An 18,629-nucleotide genomic window follows, 5' to 3' on the forward strand; every position below is an offset into this window, starting at 1 on the left:
CACATAGCCCAGACCAGCCTCCAGCTCACGATTCTCTTGCCTCAGGCTGCCTCCTAGGCTTACAAGTAGATCATACTATGTCTAGCTAACATTGATAGATCAGACAGACAGACAGACAGACAGATAGATGCTGTATGTTTGTATATAAATTTTATGTAAATATATACATCTTTAAATAGTCTCTACACACACACACACTTTTTGCTCGTTTGAGACAGGGCTTTGCTAATGTAGCCCTAGCTGGGCTGGCCTTGAACTCACAGAGCTCTACCTTCCTTGGCCTCCCAATTCCTGGGATTACAGGCATGTCCTACCATGCCTTCTAGAATCATTTATAAAATTGCCCAGGCTCTCCAACATACAAAATGGTTTTAAGAGCATTAAAAGTACTTTAAGACTATAGAATGCTGCCGTGCAGACACATACCAGACTGAGGTTTTTAGCTAACTGATATACATTAGGCTTACCAAGCTCCCTTCTACCTTACAGCGGCCTTGGGCACACTACATATTCCCCTTTGCAGAGGCCTCTGTTAGTCCCTGATAATGCACTCAGGTGTGTCTTGTGTTTGTGGCTATATCATACTTGTTTTTGTTCCTTCCTTCTGTCCTCTGTCCTTCTGTCCTTTCATTCTTTCGTTCTTTTGTTCTTTCTAATGATCCTTCCTCTTGTCCCGCCCAGAGTGCAGGTAATTTATCATCTCAGGCACAGTGTGTGTTTGGTTGTGGTTTTAATGGTCTTTTTCTTTGCAGGATGATCAGAGTGCTGTCTCCATGTTGAAAAAGCACCAGATTTTGGAACAAGCTGTTGAGGACTATGCAGAGACAGTGCACCAGCTCTCCAAGACTAGCCGGGCGCTGGTGGCTGACAGCCATCCCGAAAGGTGAGTGCCACTTTGAGAATAAGGCCACCCAGGCTGTTGATTCCTTGGTGAAGGTGTCTTACTAACCTGCCCCAAAGAAAATGGCAGTGTTCATCATACGGTAGTGCTAACGCAGGTCAGTAGCCTAAGAGCTTGTGGTGTTCTGGGAAGGTAAAAGTGTTAACTCAGAAGTTGCTCCTGTGCAGTTACTATGCAGAACACAGGGGAGACATGTCAAAATGTGAGCTGCTGTGGTAACTGGGAGAGAAGAGCTCCTAACAAGCTTTCTTGGGAGCCACCTTTTAGGACTCAGGAAAGAAAGGAATTGGTTTGAGTGTTTGTTTATCCAATTCAAGACAGGCTGGGAAAGGTAAGGTCAGTGGGTCTGTCAGTACATGAGGAGGCCCTTAAGATGCTCATAACTAGATTCCCAAGAAAGAGTAAGCCGCAATGCAGCCTTTATACCTCTCCTATCATGAGATATAATTCTGGTGACAAATTCAAGGAAGTGGGATTCAATCTTTTAGTTACACTGAGGAAACAGGAGCAGACAGAACCAGATCTGCTAGCAAGGAAGGGCCACAGCCCAGCAGGCAAGAGCAGCATAGTCCAGAGAAGAACCCCAGTGGACAGCCTGTGCCGTCTGGCAATAGAAGATGGTTCCAATATTTTGCATTAACTTTTAGCAGTGGGATGGGGGGATCAGGGTGGCCTTTGCCTTAATTATTTTGTTTGGTTTCTCTATTCACTCTTCATCATATGAAATGGAGGCTATTCAGTGTTCTGTTTTTTTAGACAAAATAGGTTAAACGAAGCTTCTTTGGGGAAATTTTGGCATAATACTTATGTTATCCTCACTCCATTGTGTGTCTTCTGAAAAAGACATTTGAGATCCCTTCCTTACTGCTGGTTCTTTTTCAGTGAGCGTATTAGCATGCGGCAGTCCAAGGTCGACAAGCTGTATGCTGGCCTGAAGGATCTTGCTGAGGAGAGGAGAGGAAAACTTGATGAGAGGCACAGACTGTTCCAGCTCAACAGGGAGGTAGATGACCTGGAACAGTGGATTGCTGAGAGGGAAGTGGTCGCAGGCTCCCATGAGTTGGGACAGGACTATGAGCATGTCACGGCAAGTACTTGGGGAAAGTGGGTGGTGGTGTGGAAAGCATGCCTAGGCTGTGAGGTCATGGGTGTGGCTTCAGTTTGGTGCTTTTGTTGGGTGACTTCGTCATGGGTTGGCATTCCTCACCACAGGCAGACAGCATAGGTGCTGCAGTACAAGTCTGTGGTTTTCAGGGCTTGAGTATCAACTTATGCCTCTCACTTGGCAGTTTCTTTCCAGCAGCATTCATGTGATGGAGTGTGAAAGCTCCACAGTGGTCTCAATGATTTCTTTGTGTGCATCCCATTTCAGATGTTACAAGAACGGTTCCGAGAGTTTGCTAGAGACACAGGAAACATTGGGCAGGAGCGTGTGGATATAGTTAATACCATGGCAGATGACCTCATCAACTCTGGACATTCAGATGCTGCCACCATTGCTGAGTGGAAAGATGGTCTTAATGAAGCCTGGGCTGACCTCCTCGAGCTCATTGACACAAGAACACAGATTCTTGCTGCCTCGTATGAACTTCATAAGTTTTACCATGATGCCAAGGAGATCTTTGGCCGCATCCAGGACAAACACAAGAAACTCCCTGAGGAGCTTGGAAGAGATCAGAACACTGTGGAAACTTTACAGAGAATGCATACCACCTTTGAGCATGACATCCAAGCTCTGGGCACTCAGGTAGGTAGAGTTGCCCAGGGCAAGGGAGTCTCCTCGTAGAGTATCTTCGTACATCTTGAGCCTCTCTGTATCTCTTGGCTCCTCAGAGTGTACCTGAAATGATACTCAAATTAAACACACATGAATACACACATGCACATGCACACCCCACCCAGGAAAGCTTTGTTGCCTGTACAATTCTGAATTTGTCACAGTTGCAAATAATGTTAGACAGACATGCTTGTGTTTAGATTAGGCAGGTGCACATATGAGGCCTCAGTACAAGTTAATGTTATTTTAATATGATCATCAGGCTCACTTTGAAAACAGTTACCTACCTCACTGCCTTCCATCACCCATCCCAAAAGAGAAATCTATATGTTTTTATTTGAACATTGCAGGTTTATTTTTCTGCATTGATTGCTCTTATTAATTCTTCGTGCTAGCATACCAAGTAAGAAATCTCATGTCATTTTGATAAATGTCTTCATATTTTTTTCATCATTCTCCTGCCCACCACTGCTTACTTACCCCATGTTCTCTGACTCCACTTCCCTTCCTTTTCTCAGGTGGTCTCAACTTCTGCCTAGTAGAGACTAAACCCTCACATTTTGACACACCTGATCTTCTAGCTCCAGCACTCTATGAAGTGGCTAAGCACTAAAACAGGATGTTGAGAAAAAGTGGGAACAGCGAGATTCAATAGTGTGTTCCATTTCTCCTTTGCCTTCTAATCTCTAGGTTTCCTGATTACTCTTAGTTCTTGCAGTTGAAAAATGGTTGCCTCTTCCCTCCAAATTGATGTTCCCGGAGAAGCTGATTTTACCTAATTTTTTTAACCCTGAGAGGGTCAGGAGTTCTGTTTTTGCTTATTGAGAGCAAATGGTCAGTACAGAGTCAGCAGAAGGCCAGATGGAGTATATTCTTGACTTGGTGGCTGTGCAGTCTCCATTGGATATGAGTGCAGTCTTAGGATAAAGAGTCCAATGGGAAAGTGAATGGGCAGAGGCTATATGCTAGGAAATACCTAACCCCTCTCCCACGAACAAGGCCTAGACTTGGCCCAGGTGGGTTCAGGTGAGTGTCAACCTCGCCATGCTTCAGTACTTAGGGCTTATTCTGTCCTCTTGATTACCACTATCCTTTAACTGCCATCTAGAGTCTCGGTTCTTGCATTCTCTGTGGCTGTAAGTTAATTTACCTCTCTATACCTGGGTTTCCTGCTGCTTTGAGGATTGACATGATCCTTGTAAAATAGTTACATCTGTGAATATGTCCCCATTTTTAACAAACGCTAAGGGAGGCTTTTGAGAAGTCTAGAGACAATTAAGAACTAGGTCCTTTCCCTTTACTTGTAAAACTATAGAAAGCTGAAGAGATAGAGTCATTCCCTGCTTTTTCATTAAATACTTTTGCCTCATGAAACTGTTGAGGCTTAATACCCACAGCCAAGAAACCAACTCCTCAAGTCTGTTGGATTCCACCTACCTCACTATATCACTGTAAAGCAATTAAGAGCCATAAAAAGAAGTGTGGCCCTCCTGCAGGCACTGACCCACCAATGTCCGTACAGAGGCCGAGGCGGTCCTTAACACTTGTGCTAGGTTCTCCCATCTTCTCACTGAGAGACCCTATTAAAAAAAATAACCAGAGGCACAAGAATTGATGCCTTAAAAGACAAGGTAACTGATTTTCAAGTAATTCCCTACAACTTGCTCGTGTTAATCTGATTTACATACCTTAAGTATAATTCAGAATTAGAGACTATTTCCCAAAGGACCATAGAACATGGAAATCAAATCATGCAAATGAAATCCCATCGACTCTTCTATGTATCTGTTTTAGAAACTCCATGTTCTTGCCACCGCTTAAAGTCCTTTTGTACAAGTAAGGGTCACTAATCCACCTTCTCCTAAACCATAGCATTGGGTGACCCCATCTCATTGTCCCTGGAAAAGCCTCACCTGGCATTTTTCCAAATAACTTCCCTTATAGTCACGAAAGAGGCTCATCCAGGACTGTAGACTTTGGTCACATAGTTTTATCGCCAGATAATGTCAGACATGAGTCTTGATGTATAGCACTGCGAATGGGTTAAGTGTTTTTCATGTACAACACAATGAAAATGGACACCCAAGGATAAGGTAGTCAGGTGCAGTGGTGCACACATTTAGTCCTTATACTCGGGAGGCAGAGCAGATGAATCTCTGAATTTGAGGCCAGCCTGGTTACATAGTGAGTTCCAGGACAGCCAGGGCTAGATGGTGAGACCCAGTCTCAAAAAAAAAAAAAAAAAAAAAAAAAAAAAAAAAAAAAAAAAAAAAAAAAAAAAAAAAAGAGGAGGAGGAGAGTATAAAATAGTCTCTGGTTTCTTCTCTGGTGACAGACCTCCATCACTACCTAAGGTAGTGATGTTTTTCACCCTTTGACACAGAAAGTAGTGTTCAGCATACTGTCTCTACTTTTAAAACAATATTTGGTGTGTTGTTGGGGCGTGCATGCCTCAGCAGTACATCTGTAGGTCAAATGACAGCTCTGTACTGGTTCCCTCCTACGACTGTGTGTTCTAGTGTTCACCTGAAGTCATCAGGCTTATATGTCAGTACCTTTACCTGTTTGTCAGCCCACCCACTCCCACTTATTTTTAAAAGTTAGGCTGACCTGGGATTCACTGTATAGCTGAGAATTACATTGAACTCCTGATCCTCCTGCCTCTGCCTTTCAGGTTTGAGGATTATAGGTGTGTGCTAGTACACCCAGCCAGTCAAAGTATTTCTTATCTTGGAATGTATCTAGATGTATCCCAGCTCAGCTCTGTCTTCACATCCCTGGCTACAGGACTTTTTTATTTCTTTCATTGTTTGAACAGTACTTAATTCAGTAGGAATCTGAACAGAACAGAATTCAGTAGGTTTGAGGTTTTGTGACTTGGCTCTACCAAGTAAAACAGGAGCTTGTTAAGAGGCACAGACCTGGCAATCTATGGCTTCTTCCGTTGGTGTTTATGGTAAAACAGTAGGTAAGGAAGAGAAGGGGTGATGGTGGCAAGGCCACAGTAGTGAAACCTGGCTTTTCTCCCTTGTGGCTTCTCAGGTGAGGCAGCTGCAGGAGGATGCAGCCCGCCTCCAGGCAGCCTATGCAGGGGACAAGGCTGATGACATCCAGAAGCGTGAGAATGAGGTCCTGGAAGCCTGGAAGTCCCTGCTGGATGCTTGTGAGGGTCGCAGGGTGCGGCTGGTAGACACAGGAGACAAGTTCCGCTTTTTCAGCATGGTGCGTGACCTCATGCTCTGGATGGAAGATGTCATCCGGCAGATCGAGGCCCAGGAGAAACCACGGTAAGGCTCCCTTTCGGCCACAGAGGTGTAGGTGTTCAGAGAAGAGCTCCACTGCTTCTGTTCTCTACCACACACCACTGCCATGGAGTGAAGAGCCTCTGGATTCTGACACCCACACCCCCATGTTACACACTCACCTTCCCACTCAGGCTTTTTGGAGTTATTTTTCTGTATCTTTGTTATATTAAAAGTCTCTGTTTCCATGTGTATCATCACAAAGGTGATGTCACCCTTGACATTTGTTTCAAGTGTCTGGAACTGAAATGATTAGTGTCTTCCCTTTAGTTTGGTTTCTTTCAAAGCAGTGAAGATTTTAATAGATGAGTAGAGGCATCAGCTTCCTAAGTGCTTTCCTCCACATATGGCTTTGTATTTCTTTGTTTCAGCTGTTCCAGCCGGCTATTCTTTTTCTCTTCTCTCTGCCTGCATTGCATCTTGTACGCACTTAAAGATGCCTTTCTTTGAGCATTAAGGAGTTAGCCGGTCCTGAGTTACGTGTTACTGAGCTGTAGTGACTCGGCCTGAGTTTGGGCTGCAAATCAGCCCAAAATAGGACAACCAGGCTGTCAGTTTCCTTCAAATTATGAGTTTTTAAGACCTACATGTTTATTTGAAAAGCTTTGTCTTTCAACGGAGATGTTACTTTCTTTTAGGGATGTGTCCTCTGTTGAACTGTTAATGAATAATCATCAAGGTATCAAAGCTGAAATCGATGCTCGTAATGACAGCTTTACAGCTTGCATTGAACTTGGGAAATCCCTGCTGGCAAGGAAACACTATGCTTCTGAGGAGGTAGGATGCTGCTTTGCTTTGGGACGCGACATGAACTCAGCCAGTATTGGCATGTAAAATGATTTTATTTCGCATCTGTGTCTTTGAAGTCTCCCACAATCCACAGGGATTGATTCCAGGACCTCTGTGAACACTAGAATCCATAGATGGTTAGATACCATATGTAAAATGGCATAGGACTTACTCATAGCTTTAGAACATCTCTGGACCCTGTGTAATACCTAACACAGGGTAAATCACTGCTGTACTATAGCAAGGAATGACAAAAGCCAAGTCTGCGTGTTCAGTGTAGTTGCAGTTTTTCTAATATTTTCATTCTAATAGTTGTTTGCTTGAGCACAGGGCCTACTTCAACAGGGCCTACAATACACGTGCAAGTGAGTGCACTTCTTTACATCATTTTGAAGCGTATTCTGTCTGCCTAGAATAACTGTTATATAAAACTGTAGACCCAAAACTAGTAATTGTTTGTCCAGTGGTAATTTTTGAGGGTTTCAGGTATAAAAACAGCCTGGGAACTCATCGGTGGGATGGCTCTGGCGTTGCATTTGGCTTCTTTGGTAGATGGCTGCAGTTCTGGGCAGGACGGTGGCACTGACGTCCCTTTCGTAGCATCCTTCACAGGAATGAATATCTCTCAGAAAAGCCAAGGCTTTGTCAGTATTACTGTCTTTCTTTTCATAAATGATGCAGGGAGCCCCAGAGTCTGGTGAGGCAGCACACAGTTTACTACGTCAGCACAGGCAGCTTTGAATAGAGCTCTCACGCCTTCTGCAAAACTAGCTGTGTTTTTTCTCTCCATACCCAAGACACGAAATAATACATTTAAGCTGATACTTAGCAGCTTAGGGGAAAATAAATTTTCTTGTACAAAGTACTCATCCAGGATAGATAAAAGGTTGCAGTGTCTTATTAAGGCCCTTGTTTTTGTGCAGATTAAGGAAAAGTTACTGCAGTTGACGGAGAAAAGAAAAGAAATGATTGACAAGTGGGAAGACCGGTGGGAGTGGCTAAGACTGAGTAAGGACATTATTTACTGTTCTGTTCTTCCTGTGTATCCATGGAAAGTATACGAATTGATCATTCTGCTTTAATTAATGTCATATTATCACTTAATGATTAATGTTGTATTATTACTTAATGATTTTGAAGTTTTAAATGTTTCTTTCTCAGTGTACTCACACTGAATATTGTTTTTAAGAACTTCTTGGGTGGGGCTGGCTGAAGAGCTGGCTCAGTAGTTACTCAGCAGTTACAAGCACTTACTGCTCTTCCAGAGGCCCTGAGTTTGGTTCCCAGCACCCACGTCAGAGGTTCATACCCTGTACATCCCCAGCTCCAGGCCATCTCAACATCTCTAGCTTCTCTGTGCACCTGTACTCAAATGCACACACACAACACACACACACACTCTAAAAGTATGCAGGGTGTGATGGTGTACATCACTCAAGAGTCAGAGAAATACGGTTCTTCGTGAGATCTAGGCTAGCCTAGTTTACTTAGCAAGATCTAAGAACAGATAGGGATATGAAGAGAGTGTCTCTAAAAAACAAAAATGAAATAAATAATAAAAATAATTTCTCTCCCCCTTCCCCCTCTCTGTCCCCTTCTTTTCTTTACTGCTCTCCCCCTTCCTCTCTATCACCCCTTCCTCTCTCCCCTTCTGTCTCCCCCTTCCTCTCTGCCTCTCTCCCCTTTTTCCCCTTTGTCCCTGCTCTCCCTCTCCTTCTGCCTCTCCCCATCCCTCTCCCTCCCCAGTCTGTGTAATCCCAGTTTACCTGGAACTATGAGCCTTCACTAGATTTAAAATGTACAGTATTAAGAATAGTGCCTCATGGTTGATTTGAACATTAAAAGTAGTTCAATTCAAGCTTTTTTTAAAACTATATTCTAACATTGTGTTAATACTTTAGGCTCTGTCTTGTATTCTAGCCTCATTCCTATATATTGTAGACTCTTAGTAAAAGCTAAAGTTGTATAAAAGAAACCCAACTGGGCCCAGAGCCCTCTAATGTTCTATTTGGGGCCATTCTGTTATTGAAGATTTCATTTGTAGGCTTTGGAAACTCTGGGGCAGTTTCATTCTGTGTATCAAAGCCTCTGTCATAGCTATTGTGAACTGGATACCAGGCTACAATCTGGGTTTACAGTGATGATGTGCCTGCTACCTGTCTTGAAGAATTGACAGTTTCCTAGTTTCTTGTCAATTGATACATTGTGGCATCCATCATAATGTCAAAATGAGATGGTTAGCCTGTTCCTGGCTCAGTGATACTCCACACAGTAGTATCCTACTGGCTCCAGACACTGCTGAGTGAGATGCTATGAATGTGCAGTGGCAGTCCAGCTAAGCCAGGTTCTAATCCACTTCCTCATAACTGCATTAGGAGAAGAGCTTTTCCTCACATGGAGGACAAAGACCCTGTCTTCCCCCTTCATTAGCCTTCCTACCCTCTCAATCCCCAAGAGAAAACTGGATTTCACCCTAATACAAGCTGCTATGTGGGTTCCTGCCTCACCTGCATCATCTGGCATGTATAGGTTGTGTGTCCTGTAAGGGCTCTGAGATCTGATCTCTTAGAATTAGGGCCATATGACCAGAGTAAATTCTAGGCCTGTATAGCCCACCTGAGAGCCACAGTCCATATATGGGTCTTAGAAAATAGAAATCATCTTAAATTTTTGTAGTATGTACTTACTTACAAAATTTAACTTGTATTCATATTTGGTATACATACAGAAAAAAGTGTTGTGTTAAAATAATATTCTTTTAATATATTAGGTTAAATCAAAACCCAGTTAAAGCAGTTACCCCTATTCTTGCAACATTCTTACCTATATGTCTCATTGTGTTTACATTTGATGGCATTTGGTGTCATAGATGATAAGGTGGCTATGCTTAGGGCAGTGCCATAGTGTGACCCTTTGACAGACACTCACTCTTGATACCCTGTGCAGTTTTGGAGGTCCATCAGTTCTCAAGGGATGCCAGTGTGGCAGAGGCTTGGCTGCTCGGACAGGAACCATACCTATCCAGCCGCGAAATTGGCCAGAGTGTAGACGAAGTGGAGAAGCTTATTAAGCGCCATGAGGCATTTGAAAAGTCTGCAGCGACCTGGGACGAGAGATTCTCTGCCCTGGAAAGGCTGACAACAGTAAGTGTGAGAGAGGTGTCCAGCACAGGACTTGGCCTGTTTCTGTGAACTTCAGGAGTCAAATAGACATTAGATCATATCTTGATCTTGGACTACTATTAAATAATCTCCATTCCAAATAATCTCTGTGCCAGCCAAAGTTTTACTGGAGAGCCTGAGCACTGTCTTTCTTCTTCTGAAACTTTTAGTCTCATAAAGCATGGACTCTTGCCGTTGATACTTCTAGAGAGTGAATACATGTTAAAACAATTCTTTTACAATATATGTATTGCTCATGGAATGGATTCATTTCAGGAAAACTGTTCTGTGGCTTTAATTCTTTCTCCCTGTTTCTCTGCTATAGTACAGATGGCTTCCTTGAATGTTTTGTGGGTCCATGGTGGGTTTTTATTGAGACTTTGTGGAAAGTCTGACTTAAACCCCCCAGCAACTTTTCCCTACCAACAAAGTTAAGAAGATGCAGTTAATTTTGAAATCTCTATTCCTGGAGGGAAATGAACCATCTAAAGGGGTTTTCCAGCTAGGGCTAGACAGCCCTCCATTCCCTGCAGTTTCAGGTTGTAGCTACAGTACTCATGGACATAATACCATTGTATTTGAAGTGTTGACCTTTGAGGTTGTCCGGTATGAACCATTGTAGAAAAAGTCTCGTGGGTTTCTAGAACTTTGTTCAAAAGCAGCAAAGGTCTTAGCCCTGATAAACAGCAGCCTGTTCTCCTGTAGTTGGAGCTACTGGAAGTGCGCAGACAGCAAGAGGAAGAAGAAAGAAAGAGAAGGCCACCTTCTCCAGAGCCAAGCACGAAGGCTTCAGAGGAGGCTGAGTCCCAGCAATGGTGAGGCACTGGAAGCACAAGAGGCTAAAGCCCTGGTTATGGTGGCAAGTGAGATTATGGGACACCTGTCTTGTAGAGCCAGGAACATATCCTTCCTCTTCATTGTCTCATCTGTAATATTGAGAATCATGTAGCCATGCCAAGTGACAGTTGAGAACACTCACATGACAGAGCGAAATGTAGAAGAGGAAGAGGAGCACCAGGCAGGACACACAGACACATTTCTGTGGGTGACTCCCTGGATAGAGGCACCACTGAGATAGCAAGCCAGTGATCCTGTGATAGGGGAGAACTGATTTCCTATTTGCAGAAGGCAATAGGAAAGGTTACAAGGTGGGTTGTAAGCTCCATGAAAATGTCTAAAGGGGATTTATAAGATGAGGGTGGTGACAGTGTATTTCTGAAGGCTTAACTATTTTAGGGACTGTCTAAAACACTTAGAAGTGCCAGGTGTAACAACATGACATTGTGTGGAAGAAAGTGTTCACGCTTGGTTTTTCCTTTTCTCTTCCCTTCTTTCTCTTCTCTTTCTCTTTCCCTTTATTTTTCCAATCTCACCCTAACAGGGATACTTCAAAAGGAGACCAAGTTTCCCAGAATGGTTTGCCGGCTGAGCAGGGATCTCCTCGGGTTAGTTACCGCTCTCAAACGTACCAAAACTACAAAAACTTTAATAGCAGACGGACAGCCAGTGACCATTCGTGGTCTGGACTGTGAAGTTCACTACCATTTGTCAAGAACCACTCTGTGCACATCCTTTGACCTTTTGGCTTCCACGTCACCCAAAGTGTTAAAAATTTTTACTTAATTCATAGCTTTCCTTGATTTCATATTTGTTTGCATTTAATTTATGTTTATTTGGATCCTCATTGCCTCAAAGCAGCATACTTAATTTTTGTTTATTTATTATTGTGAGCTTTTTACTTTAAGATCTTACATGAGTAATTGAAATTAAATTATAGCATAATAAAGTTAGAATCTAACAGGTACAATACACACAAGTTACACTGACATAATGGCACAGTACTCTGCTCTAGGTGCTGTGTTATTACAAGTAGTATTAACCTATTGGCTTCCATTGTATCGTAGTTCAGTAACTATGAAGACTGGTTTGTAAAGGCAATGTTTACTACTAAGGTTAGGCCTGCAGTCGTTCTGTAACATTCCATGGAGAATGCATTCATCAAATGGCCCGAAAGACGCTGAATCTTGTTGGAAGCTGCTTAAGTTTTAGGTGCAAGACCCCAAATGTTCTGAGACCCTTGGGGTCATTTATTACTTTGTACAAGCCCAATAATCCTCTCTTTTCTGCCAAGTCCTCAACCCAGAAATGTAGGCTTCTGTGCAACACACCGTACAGCCCACTGAGTGCCGCCACCAGCTCTGTCTTGGTCAGTGTTACCACTGCCAGCACTCAGGACGTGGCAGATGCCAGCGGCTCTCATCATGTTTTAGGAGCCTGCCTACCAGACATGAGTCAGAGTCTTCAGGGTGTCAAACTGTTTTAATTTTGTTAGGCAAATGGAACAAAAGCCATTTTGGTTCATCCTGATCACTTGAATGATATATTCAATACCCTGTGCCTGGGAGCATGTGCAGAGGTGTCCTGGCCCGTGAGGGCTACTTCAGTGTCTCTATTGACAGAATCTCTTGTATCTCAAATGAATCTCAATGTTCTCTAGTAAGGAGTCCTCAGGATGGCATGTATTGGGCCGCTAGTAGGGATTAAAACCATTTTAACAGAAATCCTTTTTCTTAGGAGTAAAAGCTGATAAAAGGGGTCATTTCCTGGTTCTGATCAAAACCAGACCAAACCCTCATTGCAGCAAAGCCTTGCAAGACACTCCCTTGCTCATTTGCCATATTTAGATGTATTAGTGGAGTCAGAGCCCTGTTTGGTATGTGTTTTTCATGAGCTAAGTCTAATTTGTCTTTTCATTTCATGATGCATTTTTTTTCTTTTGTCAGGATAACATCATATAGCATCTTGTTTGTTCTTCCTACTCTCTATGTACATATCTATCTACGTGGAACCGTAGATAGGTATCTAGATAGATACCGTGCTTCTTATACTCTCGGCTAGTATTCATCATTATTGGGTCTCTGCCTTAAAACACATCCAAATTTATATTAGAAAAAAAAAAACTATAGCTTTTTCTTTGGATCTAGGATCCCTTGACCATGTCTTTATGGCCACAAATCATACTGTATCACTGATCATATATATATAATATGCTATACATGATCATACTTACCTATATGTGACGTTTCCACATATGTGCTGTGTGTTTAACTTTTGTATCATCCAGACTGATACCAAATTTTAAGGTTTTCTTGTGTTTGTTTTTTTAACAAAAGACGAAAAGCACATAAGCACACAAGACAGGAGTGCTATTACTGTTTAGCATTTGCTCTGCTGCCTGTTTTTGTCTGTGTTTTTAATTAACAATTGGATTGTATTGGAAGAAGAAAAAGCAGTTTCATCATTTTGGATGATGATGCAGAGACTCATGTTAATGAACTCAAAAATGATGTTGCTTCATGTATTTTGAAAACCAATCAGGTGTTTCCTGTGCTACTACTTGTCATGTTGCGTTTATGTTCACATCCTGATTTCACTGCCTCAGATGTTCCTGGCCACAAAAGCACTCTGAACTAATTGCTAAAGAGAAGCAACAACATGTGTGTGGGGGGTGATCACATACATGTACCATCGTTTGATCGTAGTACTGTGATTTGCTTTTGACGTCTGTCCTAGTGATGTGTGTTGTCTGCTGGCATGCTTGCAGCACATGTCCATTAAAGGTCATTTTGTTTCTTTATTTGTTGGCATGCTTACAACACATGTCCATTAAAGTTCATTTTGTCTTTTATTTTCATTGTTTTCTTGGTTAGTGATTTCATTTGCATAAACATTAATTATCTCTGCATACTGGTGTGGGGTTTTCTCTTTCCTTCTAACTCCAAAGAAAAAATTTTTGCTGCAGAATTTCCATCAGAGGAGACTTCTTGTCTTCAACTACCTTGAAGTGTGACCAGCTCTGATAAATTATAGCCATTTCTAGATAAACTTCTGCCCACCCAGCCACTAGTGGTTTCCACGTCAAAGCTGCAGCACTAAATTTTTTTTTAACCTGGTGTCTGTACGTACTAACCCATGTTTCTCTCCACTCACACCGGCTCAGGCCTTCCATACCAACTCACACATGCTCCTTACATGAGTTTCCTGAGATCCCACTAGAAGAGATTTGTCAACTGTAAGATCCCTCAACATTCTTGTGACTTGGGCTTTGATTACTTCCCCTCCTCCATCTTGCTCTTAGCACTGAAAAGGGAATCCGGGTATAGTGGGATACTTGGCAATCCCTGCCACTGGGGAAGCCCTGGCAGGAGGATTAGGAGTTTGAACCCATCCTGGGCCACAAAGCAAGACAAAGCCAAGAGAGGAGGGGAAAGAGTGGTAGCCTGTTGCTCAGACCATGCCCACAGGCTGCTGCTTTCACAGCCAGGCCAACTAAGCACTCTGTCCCCCACCCCTCTGCCCTGCTAATCCATTTACCATATTGGCATGAGAATAGAGAATTTTAATCAAAAACAAGGAACCTTAAGATTGCATAGTCTCCAGTCACACCCTAAACTTTAATGCTAATTATACTAGTTTACTTAAGTTTATAATTTCATACGCTTCTACCAAGTTCTCATTACCATTTTTCCAGATAATTAGCTTTATTTAAAATAAGCAGGGTCCTTCCGTCTAGATCATACCTAAGCAAGAGAGTTGACAGATCTGAGTGTTGAAGTGGTGGTGGCCAGTCTACCGCTTATACTGCCAAGGTTGCTGCTAACTGGGTGTCACTCTGACTCTGGGCAGCAGTGGCGGGGGACTATAGCTAATGACTGTGCCATTGATACTTCCATGTTTGTCTGTGTATGAGGGGTGCAGGTTGTCTGTAATCTACTAAAGCATCAGCCACACCCAGCTTTAGTAACTTGCTAATCCATGCCCTGGGTATATCAGCCAGGGGCTGCTACAGTTAATGGTACACAGTTGATGGTACACAGGCCGAAAACGATAATGAATCAAGACCCTACTACATTTCCAAAGCCGAAAAACCGTGTGGGTTACAATTTAAGTGAGCTTGGGAAGGAACGCTCCTGAAGACGTCTCCAGACTGAAGGGTCAAAGCCGCTGGAAGCCTGGCTGTCTCTGGGCTCCCGTCTCAGTGCAGCAAGGCACCGTGATCAACCACCCGTGATGGGGAAGGCCCTGGTTCAGTCTTTGTTTGGGGGTAAATAGCTGTGTGGTGTTGAGTGACTGTGATTGGCTTTTTCAGCTCCTTTAACACAAACTACAACCCACTCACAATCAACTTGGGCAGATGTGGTTCAGTTGGTGTTTGTGGACTTGCCTCATTTCCTTCCAGCTCTTTAAGTTCCAAAATCTAACGGGGGTGGGAGATGTGAAATGCATGACTGTCGTCCTAATTTCTGCATGTGTTTATGGTGATCTGGAGAGGAGGGGTGTGGGAGAAGAACTAGGGAGCCTCTTTCAGAAACCAAAGGCGTTTACTTGTTGCATCTGGGGGAATGCTGTATAGTTCTGATAGGATTGTCTATCCATCTGTTTGTGAATGCCCTTTTGCTTCAACTTCAGCCCTTCTGATGTTGCCCTTGGGTGTAAGGTGGCTGCTGTATAACGTCCACTCTCATACTTAATATGTGTGATTGTTCCCATTGTCTTTGTGTTTTAAAGTAACTGTAAGAGGAGATGATCTGAGTATGTTAGTGAGAATGGAGTAATCAGAGGAGTAGAGTGCAGTAAAACTCATACTGGCATTTCGCTTTTCTCATTTCCCCGCAAGCGGGTGGGCATTAATCCATTCCCACCTTCTAATGTCCTTGGTGTCCAGCTGGCTTTGCGGGGTGTGCACTGGTTTTACTGCACTGCCTCCATCTGTGCCAGGCATTTATACACAGCCATGTGTGCGAGTCAGAGCGTATGTGGTCCTCCCTTGCTCTCAGGTTCTCTGAACGGCCTCTCCACTGTCCCTAGATGGCAGGAACCATGGAAACAAGTGAAATGGTCAACGGTGCTGCTGAGCAGAGGACGAGCTCCAAAGAGTCCAGTCCTGTTCCCTCCCCCACCTCGGACCGAAAGGCCAAATCTGCACTTCCGGCCCAGAGTGCTGCCACCCTGCCAGCCAGGACCCTGGAGACGCCTGCGGCCCAGATGGAAGGCTTCCTCAATCGGAAGCATGAGTGGGAGGCCCACAATAAGAAAGCCTCGAGCAGGTAAAGACAGCACATGAGGAAAGTGGGGAGGGAAGTCACCTGTGGGAAGGTGGCCCAGCGTCGCACAGGGTTGGCATTCAGAAGGTCAGAGTTTGTCATTCTTGTGTGACCAGTGGAGTGAGTATAGAGTGCTCAGTGAGGCTCAGCTCAGGAGATGTAGTGGGCGGGTGTCACAGGAATGGCCGGAGGCTTGTCCTGAGGCTTGTCCTGAGGAGGAGCTCACTAGAGCAAAGTTGAACAGTCTTCTGAAGTGAAGTGACGCCATTGTAGGGTTCCTAGTGGGATCCAGCATTCACGGATACTTCTCCGTAGGCGTCTTCACATGACCGTCTCCCACCAGTTTCTAAGTTTATTACTTAGCTGGTGAGGTAGTAGAGGCTCTGAGGGCTTGTAAAAAGCATACTTTTTTAGACATCTAGTAAATGGTAAAACTGAGATGAAAATCACATCTAATTCCAAAGTTCGTGCGCTTAGCTGGTCTACCAGATGTCTAGATTACTGTACATGTGCAGTGTCCACTGTACACACCGGGCATCCACTGTACAAAGGGCTTGTGTCTGTGTCGGGTAAGGTTACAGTCTGATGTTCTCAGTAAGTTATCATATTCTAACAGTTTGCCCTTTGCGTACTGTTGGCACACACCTGAGTCTAGCTCTCCAAAGGGATACCATAAATACGAATGGCTCTGAATCTACCCTCTTGTCAGTAGTTGAACCATAGAAAGAATGTCACTAAGGCTGAGGGGGGTGCGGGGGAGGATTGTGCTTGAGAATAAGGAGACTTGTCTGTGTTCCTGAACATCAGTGACAGAAGGGACAACAGCTCACGTGTCCTCTGACACGAGCTGTATCCCTCCCCAGCTGCTCCTCAGGCATATGTGCTATTCCAGAGAGGTTGGGGTGGGGGCTGTTATTTGGTATAGGTTCAGATTAGAGAGGCTTTGGATAAGGAGTAGCCATTTGTGAAGACCTTTTGGCAAGAGTGAGCACAGAGCCTTGATATGTCTTCTCTGCTGTACCTGCTCAGGTCCTGGCACAATGTATATTGTGTCATAAATAACCAAGAAATGGGCTTCTATAAAGATGCAAAGAGTGCTGCTTCTGGCATCCCCTACCACAGTGAGGTCCCTGTGAGTTTGAAAGAGGCCATCTGTGAAGTGGCCCTTGATTACAAGAAGAAGAAGCACGTGTTCAAGCTAAGGTGAGAGTTTTCAAGCTCATGGCTGTCTGGGTGTGTTCATCTCACTGAGGTTGGCTTTCCCACAAAGGTACTGTGATGGCCGTGCCTCCTCCTGCCATTCTCAGTCCCTAAGAAAGTGAATATCCAGTCTGCATACAGCCTACTGAGACTTGCTGGATTGATCCTGTGGAGACAGGGCCACTCTTCCCTGGGCCTGGTTGTGCATCTGGACCCAGAGGAAAAGGAGCCTTAATTTCATGACGTGGAACATACTGTTCCCTGACACTGCTGTGGGCCATTAATGTCACAGTATATAATGGGGGCTTTAAAAATCCCATTTTTGAGTCCTTCTGGCTTATGCAGACTAAGGAATTACCATATTTGCTCCAGGTAGGTAATGTGAGTCATCCTAGAGCCTGAGGAGACTAACAGGAAGTACTTGGGTGGGACAGGCCATCCTCCCCAGCTCTTCCCACACTTCTGCATCCAAATGACTCCTCCTTGTGGAATACACCCCTTCACACTGCATCCACACCCATGCTCCTTGTGTTTGGATATGGGCAAACCATCTCATTTCTTAAGAGTAAAAAGATAAGGTAAGGTGGGTGAGAGGTGTACAGTGGTAACGGTGCTTGTTGCCAAGCCTGATTATACAGCCTCGCTCCTCAGAACCCATGTGGTAGGAAGGGAGAAAAGGAGAGGTCCTCTTGCATGCTGTCTTTTTGACCTTCACGAGCATGCATACACACACATCTTCAAAACACCTTTGTAAGTGCAAGAAGTGAAACCTCCTGACGGCTGGTCACTTAGGGTACTGCTGATCAGCTCTGTCGCTTTGGATCTCATCTGACGAGCTTCATCTTAGTTGGGCAAAGGATCGCACTGGGGGTTATGGTTGGTGTCAGCGTGCTCTCTTGAGGAGTCTTAACGGGGCCTTTGGGTCAGAGAGACAGACATTTTGTCGTGAGAGTCCCAGATAGCTTGACCTCTTGACTGTTCCATCTTAGTGCTCCCTTCATAGACCTCAGAGTCAGTTCCTACTGCAGCACCCATAGTGCCAGACATCACAGTGCCACACTGATGGCTTCCCCGGTGTGCCTGCTTTCATTCCCATAAGAAAAATCTCGAAGTCTTTTTTTTTTTTTTTTTTTTCATGTCAGTTGGGCAACTCTAGAATTTGCAGACACAAACTCAGAAGCTAGAATTTCAAGAGTACTCACCTTTTTTGAAGGTTTCTCTTGAATTCATTTCTGGTCAGAAATTAAGAATCCAAGTGGTATTGGCCATAACAAAGCCAAAGCTTCCAGACGTTGAATTTTTTTGATCTTTCTGTTGGGTTAAAGCACCAGATTGCCTGTGCATATTGGATTTATCTGGTGAATGTGTGACTTCTTAATGACCAGGGGCCATTGT

At 43.9% G+C, this 18,629-nt stretch overlaps 1 protein-coding gene across 5 annotated transcripts in view; it reads left to right on the top strand.

Annotated features, from left to right (window-relative positions):
* Positions 1-18,629, top strand: part of Sptbn1 (spectrin beta, non-erythrocytic 1) — a 169,598-nt gene that overhangs the window by 148,337 nt on the left and 2,632 nt on the right. For 4 of the 5 annotated variants that reach the window (XM_031337780.1, XM_031337781.1, XM_031337779.1 and 1 more), the window contains 11 exons: positions 753-883; positions 1,784-1,988; positions 2,274-2,648; positions 5,721-5,965; positions 6,619-6,757; positions 7,693-7,777; positions 9,716-9,912; positions 10,636-10,745; positions 11,312-11,375; positions 15,799-16,037; positions 17,064-17,237. In XM_031337780.1, the coding sequence (XP_031193640.1) occupies positions 753-883; positions 1,784-1,988; positions 2,274-2,648; positions 5,721-5,965; positions 6,619-6,757; positions 7,693-7,777; positions 9,716-9,912; positions 10,636-10,745; positions 11,312-11,375; positions 15,799-16,037; positions 17,064-17,237 (1,964 nt within the window). Of the gene's footprint in view, positions 1-752; positions 884-1,783; positions 1,989-2,273; positions 2,649-5,720; positions 5,966-6,618; positions 6,758-7,692; positions 7,778-9,715; positions 9,913-10,635; positions 10,746-11,311; positions 13,676-15,798; positions 16,038-17,063; positions 17,238-18,629 lie in introns of those variants that run through there. The other variant, XM_031337783.1, reaches the window with a different exon arrangement.

Source organism: Mastomys coucha, unplaced genomic scaffold (assembly GCF_008632895.1).
Source record: "Mastomys coucha isolate ucsf_1 unplaced genomic scaffold, UCSF_Mcou_1 pScaffold22, whole genome shotgun sequence".
In the NCBI taxonomy this organism is placed as follows: Eukaryota; Metazoa; Chordata; class Mammalia; order Rodentia; family Muridae; genus Mastomys; species Mastomys coucha.